Genomic DNA, 20,643 nt, shown 5'->3' with positions numbered 1-20,643 from the left:
GACCTGTGGACTCGGCAGCAGGACTTGTGGACCCGACAGCAAGACTTGTGGACTCGACAACAGAACTTACCGATGAGTTGTGGGCACGAGAGCAGGGTAAGGTCACCTTGCTGTCGTATTGACCTGGGCCACTGTTTGTTCCAGGCCAGCCGGAGGTGCCACAGGACGGCAGACTGCAAAACAATGAAGAGAAGAAGCTGATGGACTTCATCGTGCGAGGCTACGACCCGGACGTGCGGCCACTGCTGAACGCCTCGCACTCCATCAGCATCCAGCTGGGCATCACGCTCACGCAGATCTTCGACATGGTCGGTTGGCGGCGGCGGTGCGCGGTCTGTCACCCTGCCGTCTGCTGTGTTTGCTTCGGCACAGGTCGAAGCGAGCCGTTCGCGTCATGCCCGGGGCTCGGCTCATTATACGAGTGGCATTTGCAAGGGGTTTCAACGGTTACAAATATTCGGCATGTCATTCGGTATTCATTCGGTATTCATTCATTCGGCATCCGGCATGTCATTTAAAAGCTATAGTACATGTTGTGAATACAAAGGTGTCTATTGATTCACTTATGCGCCCGCAATATGCGCGCAGGCTGTCCCACTAGGGCTCAGTGAGAAAGCTCATGCTTGAACCTAGTGTGTTGGCCCACTTCTATTAACCCAACTGTTCCTCACCGTGCATATCCCATGACGGCTCACTTCCCCCTGGCATAGTTCAGCTCATCGCGGATGTAGATATCGCTGTGTGTAGACACACCTAGTTATGCGCCGCCTTATACTAGATACGGGACAAATGGAACTTGACTGTTTACCGGAGCCTATGAGTAATATTAGCATAATCAGGCTGTTATAGGACGTCAAATATGATAATTTAAAGCGGCCGAAATCTCTCCATCCCATCCTATTCTTGTACAAAATGAAAGCCCGTCGATATGGAGTCTTTTAACACATGGAACAACATACACGTGTAGTGAATGTGCTTGCGTATGGTATGTAAGGTGAAGAAGGCTCAAACTAAATCAACTAGTCCTATAAATATAAAATGCTTCATCGGTTCTTTTCACGCTTGCTTGGTGACGGACCAAAGATCTTCTGCGAGATTTTTCTGGAAAACTGTAAAGCTACTAAGCGTTTTGCCCTAAAGCCTTCAAAAACCTGTTTACAACATTTTTACCATTTCCGTCACAATTTAAAGACCCTACCTAAAGACCATACCCTAGATCATGAGCAGAGACCTCTTTGCGGACGTCATTTTGGATGATTTTATGTTCAGTTGCCCGTCAAGGTATGTCCGTCGAAGAATAGACCACCCTCTGTGCATCGTGATACTACGTAATTATACCATTCCACGAGATCCAAATGTTAAGTCATCTAGGTATACATTACGTAAAACGCGCCACCGCAAGAAATCTCGACTGGAATTTTGTTGTGTCCTTCGGGCCTGCTTCATACAGCTTTGCGCAAGCAATGCAATGCCGTCTTCTGCTTGGATCCACCTTGTTCAGTTTTGGGATAGCCCCTTCGGGGTCCTGCTCTTCCTGCGAAAGTGTGAAAAACGCCCATCCAACACTACATAACGTTTTGATGTCTTGTTTGAACATAGCAGGTAACATTTCGTTCGAGCTGGTAGAGGTTCAATTCTTTTTTAGGACAAACCGGTCATTTCCTGTCACATTTCAATTGGCAAATTTCGGTGTTTATGGGAATTTGTGTTCGGTCAGATCCGGGACTTCCCCATTATGTACGAACTACCGTGCAGTTGATGGCCGAACCGCAAGGATGCTTGCGTGTCACGAGATGAAAATCCACCCGACGTACCTCAGATTCGACCCACTGAACACCGTGGGATGCGATGAGACGAGGGGTCTATGGGGATGGGGTTTAAGTTGCAGCGAATGCTCAAACAGCGGATGAAAGGGACTTGGAAAAGTCGCGCATGATGTCAAGAAAGGCCGTACGACCAATGACGCGCAAGCTCCATAAAAAAGTGCTTCCCTCCGGTATATATGTCCCCGTTGTGGCGAACCATTGATGTTACAATGTTAAACTAGGTGGCCAACAGATGTCAACGGTGGTTTCATGTAAATGCCTCCAAATGAATTGAAGCTACAGCTATCCAAATCAGGTATCATGTCCTAGCACTCACTTGTTAGTTACTATAAATTGACGTGATCGAAGCCATACTTGGATATCAGACTAGACAGCCTTGTTGTACTGAACCCGATGGCAAAAATAGACGTACGAATTAGGGAAAACTGAGACGCACTAAGAGTTAAATAAGGGGTGGACGGAATGCCTCAGCTTAAAATTTATTGCGCACGAACATGATGTTTGCATCGGTGATAAATTACGCGGCAATGTTTATAAAAGGCCTCCCTGCAATACAGCTTCTCGAGATATCACTGCCTGGGAGGATAATTGCTACTGTCTGGCTCATCTGGTATCCGGCCAGATAGTAAGATCCATTACCCAGCGCATTACCACTTCGCGCACTACCCAAACGCATTTAAGGCTTTTTCCCGAATGCAGCCTAGATGCTAAAGTGATGGAGCCGGCCTTAACTGTTTGTTAAGTCAATACATGGAATGTTTTGCGTCTCATGCTCATTTTTGTTATACGGATATATTTCTCTCTGCTGCTGCCTTTCAACGCTGCAATTTATCCGCGAAGTTTGGCTACAGCTGCTCGTGGCACACACGCGGCGTGCCCTTCGCGCTGCATTATTCATGCGGTGAGGTCAAGTGCAGTGAACTGAGCAGAACCACCCATTACACGAATGACAATTGTGCCGTTGTGCTGCACTTATCACGGTTGAAAGGCCGATTGTAGGAAGCCCAATTTTCTTCTCGAATTTCCACGAAAACCACGCAACGTTTCGTTTAGAAAGTATGCCGCCTGCGTGTCCGTGCATCAACATCAGAGGTCATTCCGTATGGGATGCCGCCGCCGCAGCTGATTTGCAGTCAGGGAGTACGGTAGCACGCCGACACACGGCCATGGCCATCCTGCCGAGCAGCGCGCTGCCGTCTGGTCCGATGCCGTGCGCGGGCAATGCCTGCATACCTCGGGGTTAGGACCGGCCCGGCAGAGCGACAGGTTGGTGGCTGGAGCGCACTCGATCCTCCGCCACGCTCGAAGCAACGCTAGATAACGGAATCTTGAGGAGCAGCGCCTGTATTTCCAGCCGAGAGCAGTGAACTTTATTTCACTTACGGCTCAGTCATAAAACAGGTCCAAACTTGCTCTCATGTCGACGTCAGCTTCATCGGCAGCATTATGTCTACGCTTCCGGTAATATATATATATATATATATATATATATATATATATATATATATATATATATATATATATATGTAAATATACATATATATATATATATATATATGTAAATATACATATATATATATGTATATGCATATATGTATATATACATGTAAATATACATATATATATATATATTATATATATATAGACTATATATATACATATATATTATATATATAATTATATATATATATATTATCATATAAGACGATTACGATAGACAGCTACCCGAACCGAGTGAGTCAATTAATGACGTGGACGTAGAGAGAATGGCTACGCCAGTATGACGGTCATGGCAGGCGTCTAGGATATTATCTGGGATGAGCGTGACGAACCAATTTCCTGAATGGCGGAATAGGATGCACAAATCTTTTTCTTTTGCTGCCCCCAGCATCCTGCCGCCCGGACCTCGTTATCTCTGTTAACAGCTACATCAACCACCTACGGTGAGCGGGCGGGGCCCCAGGCAGTCTGTTACTTCAAACAGTCTGTCTCTCTTGAGATTAAGGCATTCGGTGAACGGACATGCTGCTTTCGACAACTGGAGCTATGATGATGACATAATAACCTTAAATGCACCAAGATGTGCTGTTTAGAAGAAGATATCAAGCAATTACTGAAACATACTAAGGAAATATTCAACACTTCTAGCAGTGCTCAGAGCCACCAGTGGTCAAGGTAAGGCGAAAACTGAGTTTCACAAAACTATGGCACGTGGCTGAAGGCGGATGTTCCAACTATCTGCAGACTGGACGAATAGAAAGAATCCAAATTAATTAATAATTTAAGCTGCCACCTTGTAACACCTAATGCACTGTGCTATGTGAAGGGGTGCCCAAATCACAGGCGTCGAAGTCGAGAGGTCTCGGTGAGTTGTACGGAGTATAAGTTAAGAACTTACCGAAATATCTCAGAGTTCTATGAAATTATTTGTCAAGCAGTTCTCAAAGTATCCTGCCTTAAAAGCGTTGCGCAAATCGTGTTTCATGATGTCTTCTTTGTGGTTAACCTCAGACAAAGTCGGTAAATGAATTGTTTTAATGATATTTATAAGATGTCACGGCTTACTCACCTGATATCTTGATGTCGTCTGAGGTTAAAAATGCTGTCTTTATTTGATAATATGGAAGCAAATTTGTGCCTTTAACACCGGCCTTGGGGCGGCGAGTGGCATGCGATGGTGGTTTCTAGGACGTTTTGTCCATGACGTTGCAAGACAAAGTGTAAAAGTTACGAAACATTGTCATTCGGGATTCGTGTAGTTTTGAATCGGATTTTTGTTCGTTCTAGCAAAGAGCAATTGTGAATCCTTTTGTGGTCACAAATGCGAGTATATACTAGAATAGACCGTGTAGTAAAATCAAAAGCATCATTATTCTATTTCAAAAGTGCATCGATGTGAATGGCTTGCTACGCATCACTATGGAGCAAATAAACCAAGACTGGAAAATATCGTCTATGCACCCCACTTACATTTCCCACGACACATTGTCGATTGTTGCTGGTCTTTAGCCACAGGAAAATTGTAACAAAACAGTTACTTATGCACGTTTACATTAAACGCCGAATAAGACAATATTAAAAAGCCTATCACAACGCTCCCTACGCATAAAAACTTCCACAAAACTATACGGTGCGCATATCTATAAGTGCCTACAATGGCCGAACCTCTAGCCCATAATTTTTATAATTACTCTGTTGATACATATTGAATTATTTTGCATTTTAGGGAGAGAAAAAGCACATGACAATAACGGATGTGATCAATATGTTCCTCTCTATGAAACCTTTAATACGAATGGGAAGCCTAATATTTTTGAAAGGGTATTGAACACTGCGTTTCGTCGCTCCCACATGAAGCCATATATCGGAGCCAGGAGCGAAACAGGCTTTGCATTATGCGTTTTTCCGCGTAAACTTTCTTCCCAAGCCCAATTTCTTGGATATTGCAAACTATCTCCACCTTAACAAGCCAAAGTCTTAACTGCTGTTTGGACTAAAGTGAATCTTTAACTAGGACCACTGGTACACATTTCTCGAAAGCCACATAAACAGCCTGATCGCACGGCGGAATTCACCTCTTTGCACAGCCCGTGATATATAAACGGGGGTTTCGCGTTGACTTACTTTAAGTGATTTATCTGTTTAAGACTTTTGAAGAAGCGACATGCTCCTGCATCGAGAAAAGGAAGAAAATGTTGGAAGAGAAAGAATGAGTTGGCTCGACTCTCCTCTCATAGCTGAGCATAGAATAAACGCGGCTGACGTGGGAGCCGCACATGAAGGAGCGGCTGAGCTAATGAGCACCTAAGTCAAGCCTTATGATGGCCGTTTGGCAACTATTATCAAGGGCATTTTTAAGAAGCCTGAGCAGGACGGCTTAAACTAAGATTTATTCAGCGCTAGTGAGCGAGTGAGTAAAGCAAGCAAAAGAACGCAGTCCTTCAGGCGAGGCTACGTGTGAGTCTGCTTTGTTTGCTGCGATCGTGACAGCGTGCCGTTTCTAGCAATAGGTCAACAGCGTGGTTCGGGAATTGTGCACTGCTTAGGCTATGTAAGAACCAGAAAAGCTTGCGCAAGAGTGATTTACCACGACAAGAGTGTTTGCCACCTTAAAATTCCAAAAAAGTCATCGGCGCTAAGAACACCGATTCACACACCAAACGCACGTGCCATTTTGTGCGGGGATGTAATCTGTACGGTAGTCTGCGGTGTGCAAGACGAAAGGTGTGGGTTAAAACCGAAAAGCGATGTGGTATTCTATTTGCATCCATAAGGTGGCAAATAAAAATCGAGCAGTTCTGTAGGTTCTCGGGTATGTTGGTCATCGCATGATCTCCCAAGCATTTTTGGGAAGCATTTATCCCGGTAGTACGTCCTGACCTATCTCGACAGTAGGTCCTGGCCCATCCCGACATACATCCTGACCCATCCCGGCAGTAGGTCCTGGCCCAACCCGACAGTACGTCCTGCCCCATCCCGGCAGAAGGCCTTGGCCCAACCCGACAGTACGTCCTGACCCATCTCGGCAGTGGGTCCTGGGCCCAACCCTACAGTACGTCCTAACCCATCCCGGCAGTAGGTCCTGGCCAACCCGACAGTACGTCCCTGACCCATCCTGACAGTAGGTCCTGACTCACCCCGGCAGTAGGTCCTGGTCCAACCCGGCAGTAAGCCCAGGCCCGCCGGGCAGTAGGTCCAGGCCCAACCGGCAAAAGGTTTAGGCCCACCCAGAGGCAGGTACAAGCCCACCCGACAGTAGGTCGTACCTCACTTCGGCAAGAAGTTAATTCATGATTTTTATCAACATGATCCTCCGTTGAAGGTTGATGATGATCAGTTACTTGATCCTATTATCCAAGAGATGATGATGATAGACCGAAATACATTAGCCACGTCTCCATATAATGATCAAAGATCTGAACGGAAATGTTCACATTGTTTGACATTCGTCAGTGAGCAAAATAGGGTGAAGTAGAGCACCATGACACTTCCTTTTTATTTTTGCCCGACATCGCGAGAAACGAGGAATTTCTGCCAGAGAAAAGCTATTCGCTTCAGTACACGATGCATGTCCCTCGTGTATTGTAAAAATACATGTTTTACAATTACGATTATCAACATAGCATTCCACAAGAGAAATACTTAATTGCTGTTTTAGTAGTTCCGGAATGTTGTGTTCAGTCCCTGTGTCTCAATAAATCATCATGAGCTTCTTCTGACCTCCATGAAGCCAAAATAGAATATCTGTTGACGTCCGCATGATTAATAAATCAGAAATGAGCTGCTCAAAACATTTTTGTTATACGGAAGGCTGCCCAGTAATAAAGAGGCTTCTTTTGACCATGATCTAACGCTCATGGCAGATCTCAGGCCAATGGAATGAGTTGGGTTCCTAATTTCAGTCATGTTATTGTCCGAGAAACCAGGTCAACGTTGTGTGCGTACCTATGCCTCTCGAGACGGACTCAAGCCTCTCCAGCTGAAACGATATCGCTGTCTGGATTGTCTGGTCTTCGTGACGGTGTGTCACCCTCTTTGCCAAACCATCGGCAAGGGTGCTGACTTATCTGGACTTGTCATCGTCCAGAAGCATCATTCCAGTGCTCAGCTCCGAGCACACATCACCTGCTCGGACGCTGTCCATCAGCTGCACTGGACTGAAACGGAGCCTGGCTACATGGCAATGCCGGCCAGCTTGTGCCGTGTCTGTATTTTCTCAAACCATCGAATGATTATCTGTTGTCAGAGTCAAGAAGTTTGCTATGAATGTCTCGAACTTTCGTTCTTTTAAAACCGACGCAACGCATACCGAAGCTCAAGAAACGGTGATTTTTTTCTCAAAAACTCTTGCGATTTTGGCGTCTTCGCATAGCGACAAAAAAGGGAGAAAGTGTCAAGGGGAAATGGCAGGTGCGCTCTACGATCGTGAACTCGCTGTAGCAGATTTCTTACTGCTTGTGTGATAGCTAAAGTAGCGATGAGCTTGCTCGTGTTAGTCTTTCCCGTGAGTCAGAAAAAGATAAACAGTGTCAGTTACTAGCTTCTATTGTCCAGTATCTCACGCTAACTAACACTCACATCGCAACGTCAACGGGCACAAGCAACAGCAGACTCGCGCCTTCGAGTCCAGTGAGCGTATGAGAGCACATGTTCATAAACGGTGCGTCCTGTACACTGCGCCAACACAATGGGGCATAATCTCATGTTACGGAAATGATGTGATAATGAACAAATCAGAAGTGAGTAGACACCGTATAATGGTCGGCTAAACCAATCACAGAGCGTGAGATTGCCTTGCGACCCCTGAATTATATCATGTAACGGAAGGCTGGTGAGGCGCTAATGGCGACTTTGTAAAGGAAGTAGCAAATCATATTACGGATGGCATTTATAGTTTGTGTTCCAATGAAACAGATGGCAGGTGGTGGGTGGGCTCTTTCCCAGGAGGGTTGGGCGTTCCAATTTTGTTTGTTTTTTGTCCTACAGGCTTTTTAAACATGCTAGGGGACTTAGGTTGCAGGACGCCTGATTTTTTTTTTGTAGATTTCTGGAAAACTGCATTGCCGTGAAATCTAGCGCTGTTACACTCGCCAGATCTTGTGCCAAGTCTAGTGGGATGCGTGCGGTGTAATTGTTCGGTGTTTGCGGCTCCCTCTAGATTCGCGAGAGTTGTGCAAGTCAGCACGTGCAGTTGAGCAAGCGATATTTTGCACTTCACATAAGTGTCACAAATGTTTAAGCAGCGACATTTGCATCAGGAATACACATTCAGTTATGTGCTATATCGTAGCTGACTGGCTGAAATTTATGCGGGTGTGTGATCCTGCCCTGAGTAGTTGAAGGCGGGCACAGATGTCGAGGGTGGTCCTGCCAAGGAGCAGTGAATTGTGCAGCCGCACGCCCCACGACCTTGACGGACACGTGGGGCGTGCTTGGCAATGGTCCTTTTTCTGTAAACCTTGAAGGCCATTGAAGCCACCGTATCAGGTGGTAGGTGTGATTACCACCAGTTAAGCTTGTGTGTTCATACCAGCTTTGAAATGTGCGTACCTCTAAATTTACTATTCGCACGTGTCCAGGCGGTTGATCTTTTTGCTGTGATCGCTTCGGTTCTTTACGCTTTCCTGGTGATGTGAGATGTATGGGTCCGATACCCTCCTCTTCATATCATACAAAGGAACCACACCCCAGGGGCGGTCTGTATCAGGACGCGCCTGGGGTTACGACCCCAGTCACCCGAGGCGTCCGACCCTCGTTCAGCTGGCGGTTATTTCGGGAGCCAGCAGCACCGACGGCTGCCTTTGCCTGCCACGAACGTGCACGAGAGGGGGACTTAAAAATCCAGCTCTGGACACTGTTGGACATCTCCCTGCCGTACCTCGCCTATATAACGTAGCAGGTAGATGTCATGTAACATGATGATGTAGATGTAAGGTTTTAGATGTCATGCAGGTGTAGATGTAGCAGGTCTGCAGCAGATTTCTCACTGCTGGCGTGATAGACAGACTTGTGAAGACTGCTGCTGCGTGTCTTTGTCGTCTGTCAGAGACATATAAATATTGTAAGTCAACAGCTTCTATTTTCTGGTAACTTCCACTCACCAGCACTCACACCACCGTGACCACGTACAGAGCGAAAAATGGTCTTGTTTGCTTGAGCCCGAGAGCGAATGAGCATACATGGTCATCAACGGAGCGCCTTATACACTATATGCATCCGAAACGATTCATGGTCACAAACTCCAGAAAGATGTGATAATTAACTAATGAGGAGCAAGTACGACATAGTACGATGGTCGGCCAAGCCAGCTACAAAGCAGGACGTGGCCTCGCGATGCGGGAAGTGTATGAAGCAAACGACGGCTGGTGAGGCCCTGGAGGCGACATTTTTAAAGGAAGTATCGAATCGCCTTACGGAAGAATCTAGTGAGTGAGAAGGCCTGGTTTGAACGGAGGCAAGTCTTTTAGCTGCACATAACCCATCCATAACGGTTGATGCAATCACGTGTCACCCGATCGAGGATGAGTCACCCGGCCGGCGGGTTCAGCGTATGCGGCTTGCGGTCATGTGTGGGTAGTAGGCGGCGGTCGGTATAGGGCTACAGAAAAGACTAATTGGAAGTGAAAAATAGATTTTGGTACAGGGTTAAGGGTAAGCCATGGTCGTTAGCGGAGACAGTTCTTAGAAAAGTTCCTATACGCCAATGGAGTTTAAGGTGAAGTCATACCGCTTTTAAGACAAAAATTTAGCTAAAATTATTATAGCAACTACCTTCATTAACCATTTGGCCTGGCATGAAGGTGAGATGAAGGTCAACCCATGCCGGTTTCGTTATGGAAAACTCGGTTTGCGGATGAGCTTTTGACGCTCATTTTGAATGTGCCCATCACAAGAACATCGACAGATTCCTGTCTTTGACGTTATGAAGGTCACGAGAAGCATCTGAACAAAAATGACCTTAATCAAAATTGCATTTGACAACTTGGTCACCTAGGGTAGTTGTTGAAGCTGATGCAAAATTCCAGTATCAAAATAACCTAACATGCCTTTGCTTCTAAAAGTCATATAGGTCAGTGATCTAAATGACGCCGATTGGCATTTTGATTAGAAAAGCTTTCTACGTTAGCACTGGTTTAAGGGCATACAGACACTGATCTCTAGATCGATATTGTTTGATCTCAATGGACCCGTAAGCGACGACCTAGAGATCCCAAGATTTCACACAAGCGCGTTTGTGGGTTTCACACGGGCACAACTGCGTACCACCTGTCTTGCGCATTGTATGTCTCTAGCGATTACTTTTTGGTTTATCAAGTATCAATCAAATTGGTCCCTAATAAAGGGGGTCTAAAATTTGGCCCCCAGCCTGCACGTCATGTCAGGCTGCATGCACGTCAGGCTGTCATGTCACCCAGCACACCGATGACGCACAAATTCCTACATTTGATGTCAAAAACTACCTTCCTTTCCTCACCCAACGCATGAAAACTACCCTGTACTCCCCTATCACCATGGCGCCATACCCACGACCTCAATCTCAGCGCATCCAAAACTGAATTCCTTCTCCTTGGCACTTGACAGAACACCATCGGAATTTTCTCTGTCAGCGCACGGATCGATGGGGAGACCGTGCGGAAGGGCCAGACGACGCAAAACCTGGGCGTGTTATTTCAGCGCCACCTGAGTTGGGATGAACGTTAGCGATGTAGCAAAAAAGAGCATCGGTCTCCCGATCGGTCTCCGCCACCTGAGACATCTCCTGCCACAAGTGCTGCTGACCGTCGCGCAGTCAAGGCACCTCTCACGGGAGATGTGGCTGTGCAGTTTGTGGTCAGGGGCCTGCTGTTAACGACAACTGACTGTTGAAAGTAGTCAAATCTGCTAGCAGAGTTGCTACCGGTCTCCGAAAGCATGACTACGTGCCGCAGGATGACCAACACCTCACCACGCCCCACCAAATGCGGACAATGTGCGAACTGCTATCGCTGCGCGAAGGTATCGGAACTTGCGCTGCTGGCGGTGCGCGCGGTGATACGACACCGGTCCTTCCCATACCCAGCCGCCTGTCTTCTGAGCCAGTTGCCGGTGGCGGCGAGACGACCGGAACCGACAAGATTAAAGCACTCTGCCAAGACGTTCTTTGCGCATTAGGGTTGTTTGACTCTGTATGTGTATACTTTTGTTTTGTATGTCTTCATCCCTTATCACTTTACGCTGCATTTGACTAAATGTCGATCTCTGTGACGAATGACACGAAATAGCCTCGTATTTGTGTGTGAAGTGTCAGCTGATGTCAAATATTTTGTGTAAGTGTCACGGACGGCGGCGGGCCACCAGCGGCGCGCCGGGCCGTGGCTCATCATTCATCTCATAACTCCGAATAGCCCTGTCGGAATACTGATGGAAATGTAGCGAAAATTGTTTGATTGGGCTATAGATCACGGCACACCAAATATGATGTCTTGATGGAACCCAATCAAATCTCTGAAGCCGCCTCTTGCCAATGCAATCTAATGACGCTGTAGAGACGCGATATTAAGACAGTGCACATTGCACAATAAAGACAGAATATCTCTGCTACCATGGCTGGGACCAGGCCAATATTCCCGGGTATTTGAGTATTATGAAGCAAAGCAGCTCATGAGACGTATGTTTAATGCACTTTATATCGGCTAGTGCACAGTTTGCGCGGTTATTTTGCGTTCAATGCCTTCTTTTTCATTCATAGACACGTCTGTACCATTTGCGGGAGCCGATGCCTGAGAGTATTTCATTCTTTTCTTCCATTTTTCCATCAGCGCATTCTTTCTTCGTCCTGTACCCACCTCTGTCTGGCTTCTAGGTGACCCCAATTTTTACGAGGGAGGGTAATGTGTCGTATGCTTTTTTACACTGACCGTTTCCTTGTTAGCCCGAGATCCCTTAATGAGGTTAGATTACCTAAAACAGAGCTCTTTTAGGGGACATTGAACGCGATTTGCCAAGCTAATATGATGTTATCTGAAGCGGCAAACACATCCGGTGGCCTGTCTCCCACTCCCATTTTCAAGAATATGGTCTTTCTTAATAACTTTGACATATACTTCAGTAAGGTCATAGTTGATCGCATTGCCCTAATACACGGCGGTGTACTGATTACAGTGCATAAGTAGCATAATAGCATACTGGTATGACTCATGTCTGTGAGCAAATATTAAAAATTGCAGATGGTTAACACATATGCTGCTTTACGCCTTGGCATACAGCTCGGAAAGATTTGTGGATGCTTTCAACGTTTGCACGATGGGCGGCCTGGCAGCCCTTCCCCTCCTGAGGTTTGTCTTGAACAGCCTGACAGCTACTGAAGATCTCGCGCTGATTTTCAGAAGCTAGTTGCAACACATTTACACGTGCCGTCCTTTTCTCAGCGCTTTTCCAAATAAGTCGTGACCTGTGATCCATTCCGACGGGTATATGAGCCAGATGTAAATCACCAAAACAGTTGAATTGCTGACTGCTGGGACTCGTCACTCGTTTGCTTTATGTTTGTGAATGTCTTTCGACGTCAGTGACATCGTCATCATCACACATAAGAGCTCATTGCATCGACATCATCACACATAAGAAGTTCGGTCATCGTTGGTCATTTTAGCCTTGCTCTCCATCGCGTGAGATGTCCATTCTGATGGTTATTGCAGCACGTTGCAAACGTGTGTCACCTCATTTGACCTGGCACGGATTTTAACGTGGTTTCAAACAAATACAATCTGAAACAGTTCGCCAGTTGCGCCGAATGTCATTTATCGCGTCGTGGTGACATGGATGGCCATCACATGGTAGATAGGGAAATGTTTGACCGCATTAGCCGTTTTACCTTGCCGTGTCTGAGACCAAATGCAGTGAGTCTAATTTAAACTCGATTAAAATAGTGTCGAGCAATTATGTTTACGTGTATCCGATGTGTATAACGCAAATTTCTCCGTTGCATAGGAATACAGTGCATGCCTGATCCCAACGACCTCGAGATCACAGATTTACCAAATAATAAGGATGGCCTGAGGTTTGACCCAATGGATGGCCTCAAGGGATGACCTGACTGTCGGACGGCTTAGACAATGATCACTGCCTCGGTCGTTTCCTCTGTTGCCCTAACATGCAAATTTTGACAACTACTGGTGGTGTGGCTATATAATGGGCCCTGCCATGAGCATTTCGGAAGTGTGATGTTTCCGTGACCTGGGTGTTCACTCATTTGACCCAGACCCCAAAGCCCGTGCATTTCCAGAATTTGAAGGCAGCAAAGAAGTTGCTGGTGCTTGTAGAAGCGCACGTTCTTAAATAGTTGAAATTATATTGGTGGGAGCAGTCTGCCATAATTTCATTGAAATGAAAATTATGAGGTTATTAGTGTGACCTGGGAGGCTATAAGTGTTGTGTCCCCCCACCCCCCCCCCCCCCCCCACCCCAACACATCAGGTGAGGAGGTGAAATAACCCGTGGGCAGAGGTCTGCTTCCTGGCGTCGGGAAGGCTGGTCTTACGTGACTAGACAATCCAGATTTACTTGGCTTATGTAGCAGCCATAGTTCATGACCTCGACTACGATGCATATCAACTGCAAATCGAGTTGAGAGATGTGGAATAGAGAACGCATAAATGGGATCAGGAAGTAATTTAGCGGTTAATGAGTTTGTTTTGGCCTTGTGATCGTCTCATAAAAATATAGTTTTGGTCGTTGTGTTTCAGCACAAGGCTGCCTGTGGTTGGTTCTGTCCCTTGCTGTCCGCAAGACTCTGTCGGTATAACCATCCAGAGATCTTGTGTGAGCAGACCTTTCAGATGATCTGTTGTTAGCAGACACAAATTGCCCTGACCTAGAATATACCAGGAGGGCTTGTGTATCATTAACTGGAAAATGGTGAATCGGTTGTTGACCCTCGCTCGGATAGCCTGGTGCCAACTTCGCCGGTCCTGGGAGGAATCCGCGAACCGTCTTCTGTATGCTAATGTCATTTGGGCAAATTGAGTTTGGCAACTTGAATGAACCTTTGAGTTTTGAATTCCTACCGCGTCAGGTCACCCAGACATGCTATTGGTTTCTATTTTAGTCCTCCCTTCGGCTATGACCATACCTTCAAACTGCCTGGAGCCTAGTTGTGGGAGCAGTATTTATTACAGAATGTGATTGATTTGCGCGCGAGTCTTTAAGCGGCTGACGAAGTTTTCATGAAACGCAAGCGATCTTTGTGCTTGAAAGAGCGACACGCCCTCACGTGACTGGGCGTTACCGAACGCTTTCTGGTAGTATCACAAAGTCACAACTCCACTTAGACACGAATAAATGCTTTTTTGTCGGAAGTTGGCCTTATTTTTGGCAAGTTATGCCCCACTGCAGTTGTTTCATTTTACATCGATGCTGGGCACGAAGGCTTTTCGCGCGGTGCTGCATAAGCAAGCGGTTCATTGCTGAACATGAGATGCTTAAAAACATTACCAAGGCAGAGAGGAACCTCGGGGTGAAATCAGTAACCTGGAAAAACTTCGCTGAGTTTGTGCTCAAGTAATGCAGCTTGTAAAGGCGAAGTCGCTCAGGCGTGTCAAAGTGCTAAACAAGGAAGCAACTGCTTCTAGAATATCTGCCTGCAGCCTATACCGCCCACGTCAAACTTCGATCCAGCTCTCTGAAGTCTGCCATGCGGCCATTCTGCACCCGGCCTCCGTCTGCATCAAGGGCAAGCATATCATGGCTAAAATATACGCTTGCAAAAGCTGTCCAAATGCCTCATGTAACATAAAGTATCGGGACTTGTTGGTGCTCAAGAGATAATAGGACAGAACTGAAGCAAGAAGCACCACTACAGGCATTGTACATTTTTGAAAATTACGCATCTAGCTATGTGAATGCTGGACTGAAAAAAATGTGTAACATATGGAACATGCAACAATCATCATAACCTGTAGGTCGATGGCCTGCAAGTTTTCTGCGCCATGTGGTTACATATCAAGACATGTGCTGCGGTGAGCATTTAGTATCACGTCACAACTTACCAGACTTGGGCCGTTGAAGAGCATTGCCGTAATGATTTGTACAGAAGAAGGCATAATACAGACATAATTTGGACATTGGTTACTGGGAACTATTATGTAGACTTAACAGTATCTAAGACTTCATATTTTTGAAAGCTGTGTTCGCATTGCCTTGAAGTGCTTAAGCGTGAAATGTGATCATGCTCAGTAAAGGGTGATGTTTTATGTACATATGAAATGAGGCTGTAAATCACATCCAACATTGTCAACCATGTCGTTTAGTTAAAGCGTTGCTGACGCTCTGCATGCATACTGGCACCGAGATGTACACCAGGCTCATTCACATCTGTCACTCAGATTTCAGTGGAGGAAAAGGTGATTGCGTTGCTTACATTATTGTGCACTTCCAGTGTCCATTTTTCCCTCAATACGCATTGAGAATTGACGTAGCATGATTATTTTTAACTTAAACCGTTTCCGTTCCATTTCAAACCGTGACGTCAAGCATGATGTATCTGACGCTCCCAGCACGAGCGTCCGCCTTCGCCGCTCATCATACCGGCCGACCCCACTTCATCACTCCCAGCACGAGCGTCCGCCTTCGCCGCTCATCATACCCGCCGACCCCACTTCATCACCCCCACCCGAGGGCGGGCGGCGATTGCTCCGGCTTGATACCAAATGATTTAACTGCTGTTGAGCACCATATGGTCAGAGCTCGCCTCTGTTGAGCGGTTTCCTATGTGTCCGTAATTGTCACTTAGACCCCGCTTTTGCCAGTTGCAGTGCGAAGTGCTAAGACAAGACCATGGCTAAGCAGTTCGCTGTAGCATATCTTACCTCACATGAGCAGAGCTTCGCTCAAGACTTTACCAAAGGGCTTGCACTTAGAAGGTCGCTCACCTACCTGGCAACTTGGTGCCCTGGTCATGTGGTAAAGTGTCTGTTGGCAATAGCCCCGGGTCGCTTTGGTGAAATAACACAGCACATACTCATACATGTGGTGCCCGTATACACACGTACTCGTAGACGTGATTATAACATTATTTGACTCGTGTGTACCAAAATACACTCCACTCTTAAAGGCTCCAAGTTGACAATGGCTTCGTCCGTAATTCACATAACCATCGTATTCATTTGAAATGTTCGTGTTTGCTTTTAACTTGATACTACACAAGGTAATTAAGGCATTGTGACGCTTAACTTATGCGAGGTTCCATGATATATGTGCATTCTGACCCCCTGCCGATAAGACACTTGCTCTGCCTGGTAAATGAATTATCAGCCACAATTCCTGTCTGGAAACGTGCTATTCTTAATGTGTTTTGCTTACTTGTTCACTTAACGTTTTGCCTTAAACATGTTGGCTCCCGCAAAAGTATGTGCGGCGCAGTTTTGCGAAAATTTCTCGCCCCCGACAGCCTGGTGTCTCTAGCCTTCAATAAACCGAGAAGCCTTTGGACTTTGGACGGATCAAATGTAGCCGGCTGCTGGCCAGAAAGCTGCGTGTCTAGTCCTAAAGCATGGCTGATAATCTCTATAACCTATCATTTCGGTATCCGAAGAGGCACCAGCAAATGACTATAGGTTTGCTCTAGAAGTGGCCTGATGCATTTTTGTTTTGTGCCCCACTAGAGCTTATGATGCTTGATGCAATTAATGTCATCGTTAATTGCACAGGCACACTATATATGTGCGCGGGACATGCTTTATTTTTTCAGCGAACCTTGCGAGATAGTCTTGACTACGCCCTTGCTATCAGGCTGCCCAGATGGCGCTGGTGCACTTGCAGATAGAGTTACAGGAAATAAGGTTTCGGTCGAGGTCAAAGACTATCCCCATTCCTTTCCCATCCTCGGGCCCGGTGAATCAGAGAACCGCTCCGGAGACTTGAAGCGAGGCCGCACAGTCAGGATATATCCCTCGACCGTATATCCCCGGGTCCGGACTGGACCGGCCCGGACCAGACCGGACCGGGACCTATATCCTCGGACCGGAGTATAGTTGAAAGCGGACCGTATCCGCGAGCCTCCCGCCGCGGGCGCTGGTCCGGCGTTAGTAACTCAGGGCGGCGATCGGCATGCTCTGTTTCTGATAGCTTCGGTGTGGTGTCAGCGGTATCATGGATTCATCATTCATCATTCAATCTGTTGAGCGCCTGTATCAGAGATTGTGCTGCTGAGCGACTCGTTTCATATGCGACACGAGATGACCGACTGATTCTGAGGCTTCACATTTGCTATCAGGCTCAGGCTATTTCACATTTGGCGTTACCATCTAACATTTTCCACTGTATCGCTTCATTTGGGGAGAGTAGGCTTCACAGCTGTGGTCTCGTTTAATTCAACCTAAAAGGTAAACAGAAAGGGAAAACATCCGAATTACGCGCCGAGCCGCTGACTTGGTCGGTCGCCCCGTTTTCGTTGTTAACTTGGTCCCCGAAGCTACCGGGTGTGGAAGTGGCGGAGTTCTTACCAACCGCGCATGATGGAGGAGGTGGCGAAATGACCGCACTTGGCGGTCGCTAACATGGTCGCGGTTCCGCCCCGGAGTGATGCCAGGAATGATCACCCCTAATAATGCCACTCTTCCAAGACTTTTTGACACGAAGTGAATTAAATATGTTGGAGTATAAGCGCGTGCGGGTGCGTGTCATTTAGGATTATTAAAGGTATGTGTCTGTTTTCAGGACGAGAAAAATCAAGTGCTAACAACAAACGTATGGCTTGATCAGGTACGTGATGATGAAAAAAGGTGTAAATGGGAAAAATAAACCAGACCTTTGTTAGAATGTTGCGTCACTGTTTGTGGTACTCTCTGCAACATTGTTTAACACATTGTGGTGTGTGCATGCATATTCCTCTATACAGATACAAATGTAGACCCTGCCTGACATAATACATTGACAGATACAACTAGAGTATAACATTCAAATGAATGCTCGCGCACAGCGGAGTGAGGGTTAGGTATTTATAGTAAAAACCTTCTGGTATAGGTATATTTACCTAAATATTGCCGGATACCACAGAGAAAATTCAGAAGAAAGGAATCTAGGTGTAATTTTCGACACGAGGCACACTCGAATGGAGCTGCAGTCGATTGTCAGCATTTTGGTATCCTTGTTTGCAGACGGAACTTATGGTAGGGGAATTCATCAGAATAATCCTAGATTTTTAAAGTGTTAAAACTTCGAGAAGAGGCTCGCCATCTTACGTTTCAGACTCTCAGGGCGCAAGACCCAAAATGTGGGCAAAATGATTGTTGAATTCGGAGCAGCAAGTGGCCTAGCAAGCAAAAATGCATGTAGTGAGAGAACCTCCAAAAAGAGGGCTGGACCGCCTTCAAGGGAAACTCATTAGTTTGGAAATGCCTTTTCCTGCAGTCAAGTGAACCTAAAAGAGGTCACCAGAAGAACTGAGCTGAAATGAATTCATGCAAGAAAGCCCCTTGCTAGACCTTTCGTTTTCTCTATACGAGGACGTTCACTTGCATGCAACACACTTGTCACGTTTTGTCAATGTTATACACGCACGTTTGTATGCATAGTTATGTGAATGTGTGTGAGTGTGTGTGTGTGTGTGTGTGTGGCGGTGTGTGTGTGTGGGGGGGGGGGGTGTGGGGGGATGTTTGTAGGTGTGGGTCAGGATGTTGGTGTGGGTATGTATGTAGCATTTTGACATGGCTTTTGTGTGGTTTTGTTCTTCGAAGACAGAAATTGCTCAGAATCTCCTGTTTGTATATTCTACGACATCGCCCGGTCGCGTTCTGTGTTAAAAACGTGGAACCGTTTTTTATGGGCCTTCTGCATTTTCTGTTCCCGTAGTTTATATTACTCCTGTGACACCCTTTTGTGTGTTTTGTTCCGCGTTCCTCATATCCGAGTTCAGACACCGTAAAGCATGTTTGGTCCCGTGAAGCGCGGTAGTGGTGCAGAGAACAATTTTAAAGCCGGGATTTGTTGTTTAACGTGGCTGTCATGTCGGCTCTGGCTTTGGTACGACTTACCATGAGTTTGCCCACGTTACAGGAGTGGACAGATGAATTGCTAACGTGGGATCCAAAGCAATTTGGTGGGATGATGGAGCTACGAGTCCCATGCGAGAAAATCTGGCTACCGGATATCGTCCTCTACAACAAGTAAGCCCCCAACTTAAATGCATTGCTGAAGGTCTGGTGACTGTGTTAATATGCGAGCATAGCTGCCTGGAGGGAGTGCAAGATGGGTCTTAAATGAGCTTTATCTGACATGAGTCGATTAACTGATGCCATGTTCTGTCCGATCTGGGAGACTTTTGTAATGCTATCCTCACCCACTGCTCGTCTTCATTTATGAGCCTAGTTCACTGTTATACGCGCATTCATGGAAATGAGGTGTCGGCCTTTTAAGTTGGGAGTTCGTAGATTGACATTAAATGACCTTCAATGTACTGGGGATGCGGGTTAGTCGTCGTTATGCTGGTTGCTCGTCAATGCCGGTGAGTCGTCCCAATCCAGCAATGGTTATACCCTGTGGAACTATGTGTATATGTAGATGTTTTTATGCAGTATGTAACGCAACAGCTTGACGCTTCCAAGCTCTGCTCGTGGTCACAACTTAGCAAGGTTAAGGAAACACAATTGATGTTGAAAATATGCGTTACATACGGTTTCTAATCAGCAGCAGAAACACAAATACTTTATATTCCGCAAGTTTATATGACAATATCTTTATTATCCTCAAGTTTATATGGCAATGTCTTCTTATTGGCAGTGTCTGCACAGGTCCCGTGAACTTTTCTAGCTGATGCGTCTTCACTTTTTTAATGCAACGTTTTTGGTCAGGCTCGTGACCATCATTACAGCTGCGAATCGTCGAAATTTTATCACTGTTACTAACGATTGCTAGTTAACGTCGTGTAAGTAGTACAGCATGGCATATTAAAGATCGCTTATTCCCATAAAAAGAACTGTTAACTCACAATGCTGCAAAACTACAAGCCGGTTGTGCTCATATCAAGCATTGATTTGCACTTACAAGTGTTTAAGACAACTGGGATTCGAAGTGCGTGCGTGATGGTCTAACAAACACAAAGTCCCGTTGCACGTTTGTTGACGCAATGTATCCAATTCCTGGAAAGTCAAAGTATCGCTAGTTCACGCTCCAATAGTTCCACCACAAACATTTGGCTGGCAGTTGAACTAAAAGTCAGGCTTCGCCATCAATTTTGTTCCACATTACGAACAATCACCACGTCGTCCGCCAGCACAACCATACGCACTGGGTGCGTATTGATACATCTGTATTGATTTTCACCACCACATATAGCTATACG

General features: G+C 46.2%; 1 protein-coding gene across 1 annotated transcript in view; it reads left to right on the top strand.

Annotated features, from left to right (window-relative positions):
- Window positions 1–156: 156 nt before the first annotated feature.
- The window catches only part of LOC119100410 (neuronal acetylcholine receptor subunit alpha-10), a 48,525-nt gene continuing 28,038 nt past the window's right edge, over window positions 157–20,643 (top strand). Inside the window, exons 1-3 of the mRNA XM_037223507.1 lie at window positions 157–308; window positions 18,021–18,065; window positions 19,359–19,468. Coding sequence (XP_037079402.1) covers window positions 201–308; window positions 18,021–18,065; window positions 19,359–19,468 — 263 coding nt within the window. The 5' untranslated portion in view covers window positions 157–200. The remainder of the gene's footprint in view (window positions 309–18,020; window positions 18,066–19,358; window positions 19,469–20,643) is intronic.

The sequence above is a fragment of the Pollicipes pollicipes genome, unplaced genomic scaffold (assembly GCF_011947565.3).
Source record: "Pollicipes pollicipes isolate AB1234 unplaced genomic scaffold, Ppol_2.1 Scaffold_4881;HRSCAF=5763_pilon_pilon_pilon, whole genome shotgun sequence".
NCBI lineage: Eukaryota > Metazoa > Arthropoda > Thecostraca > Pollicipedomorpha > Pollicipedidae > Pollicipes > Pollicipes pollicipes.
This window is presented reverse-complemented; position numbering and strand designations above follow the sequence as displayed.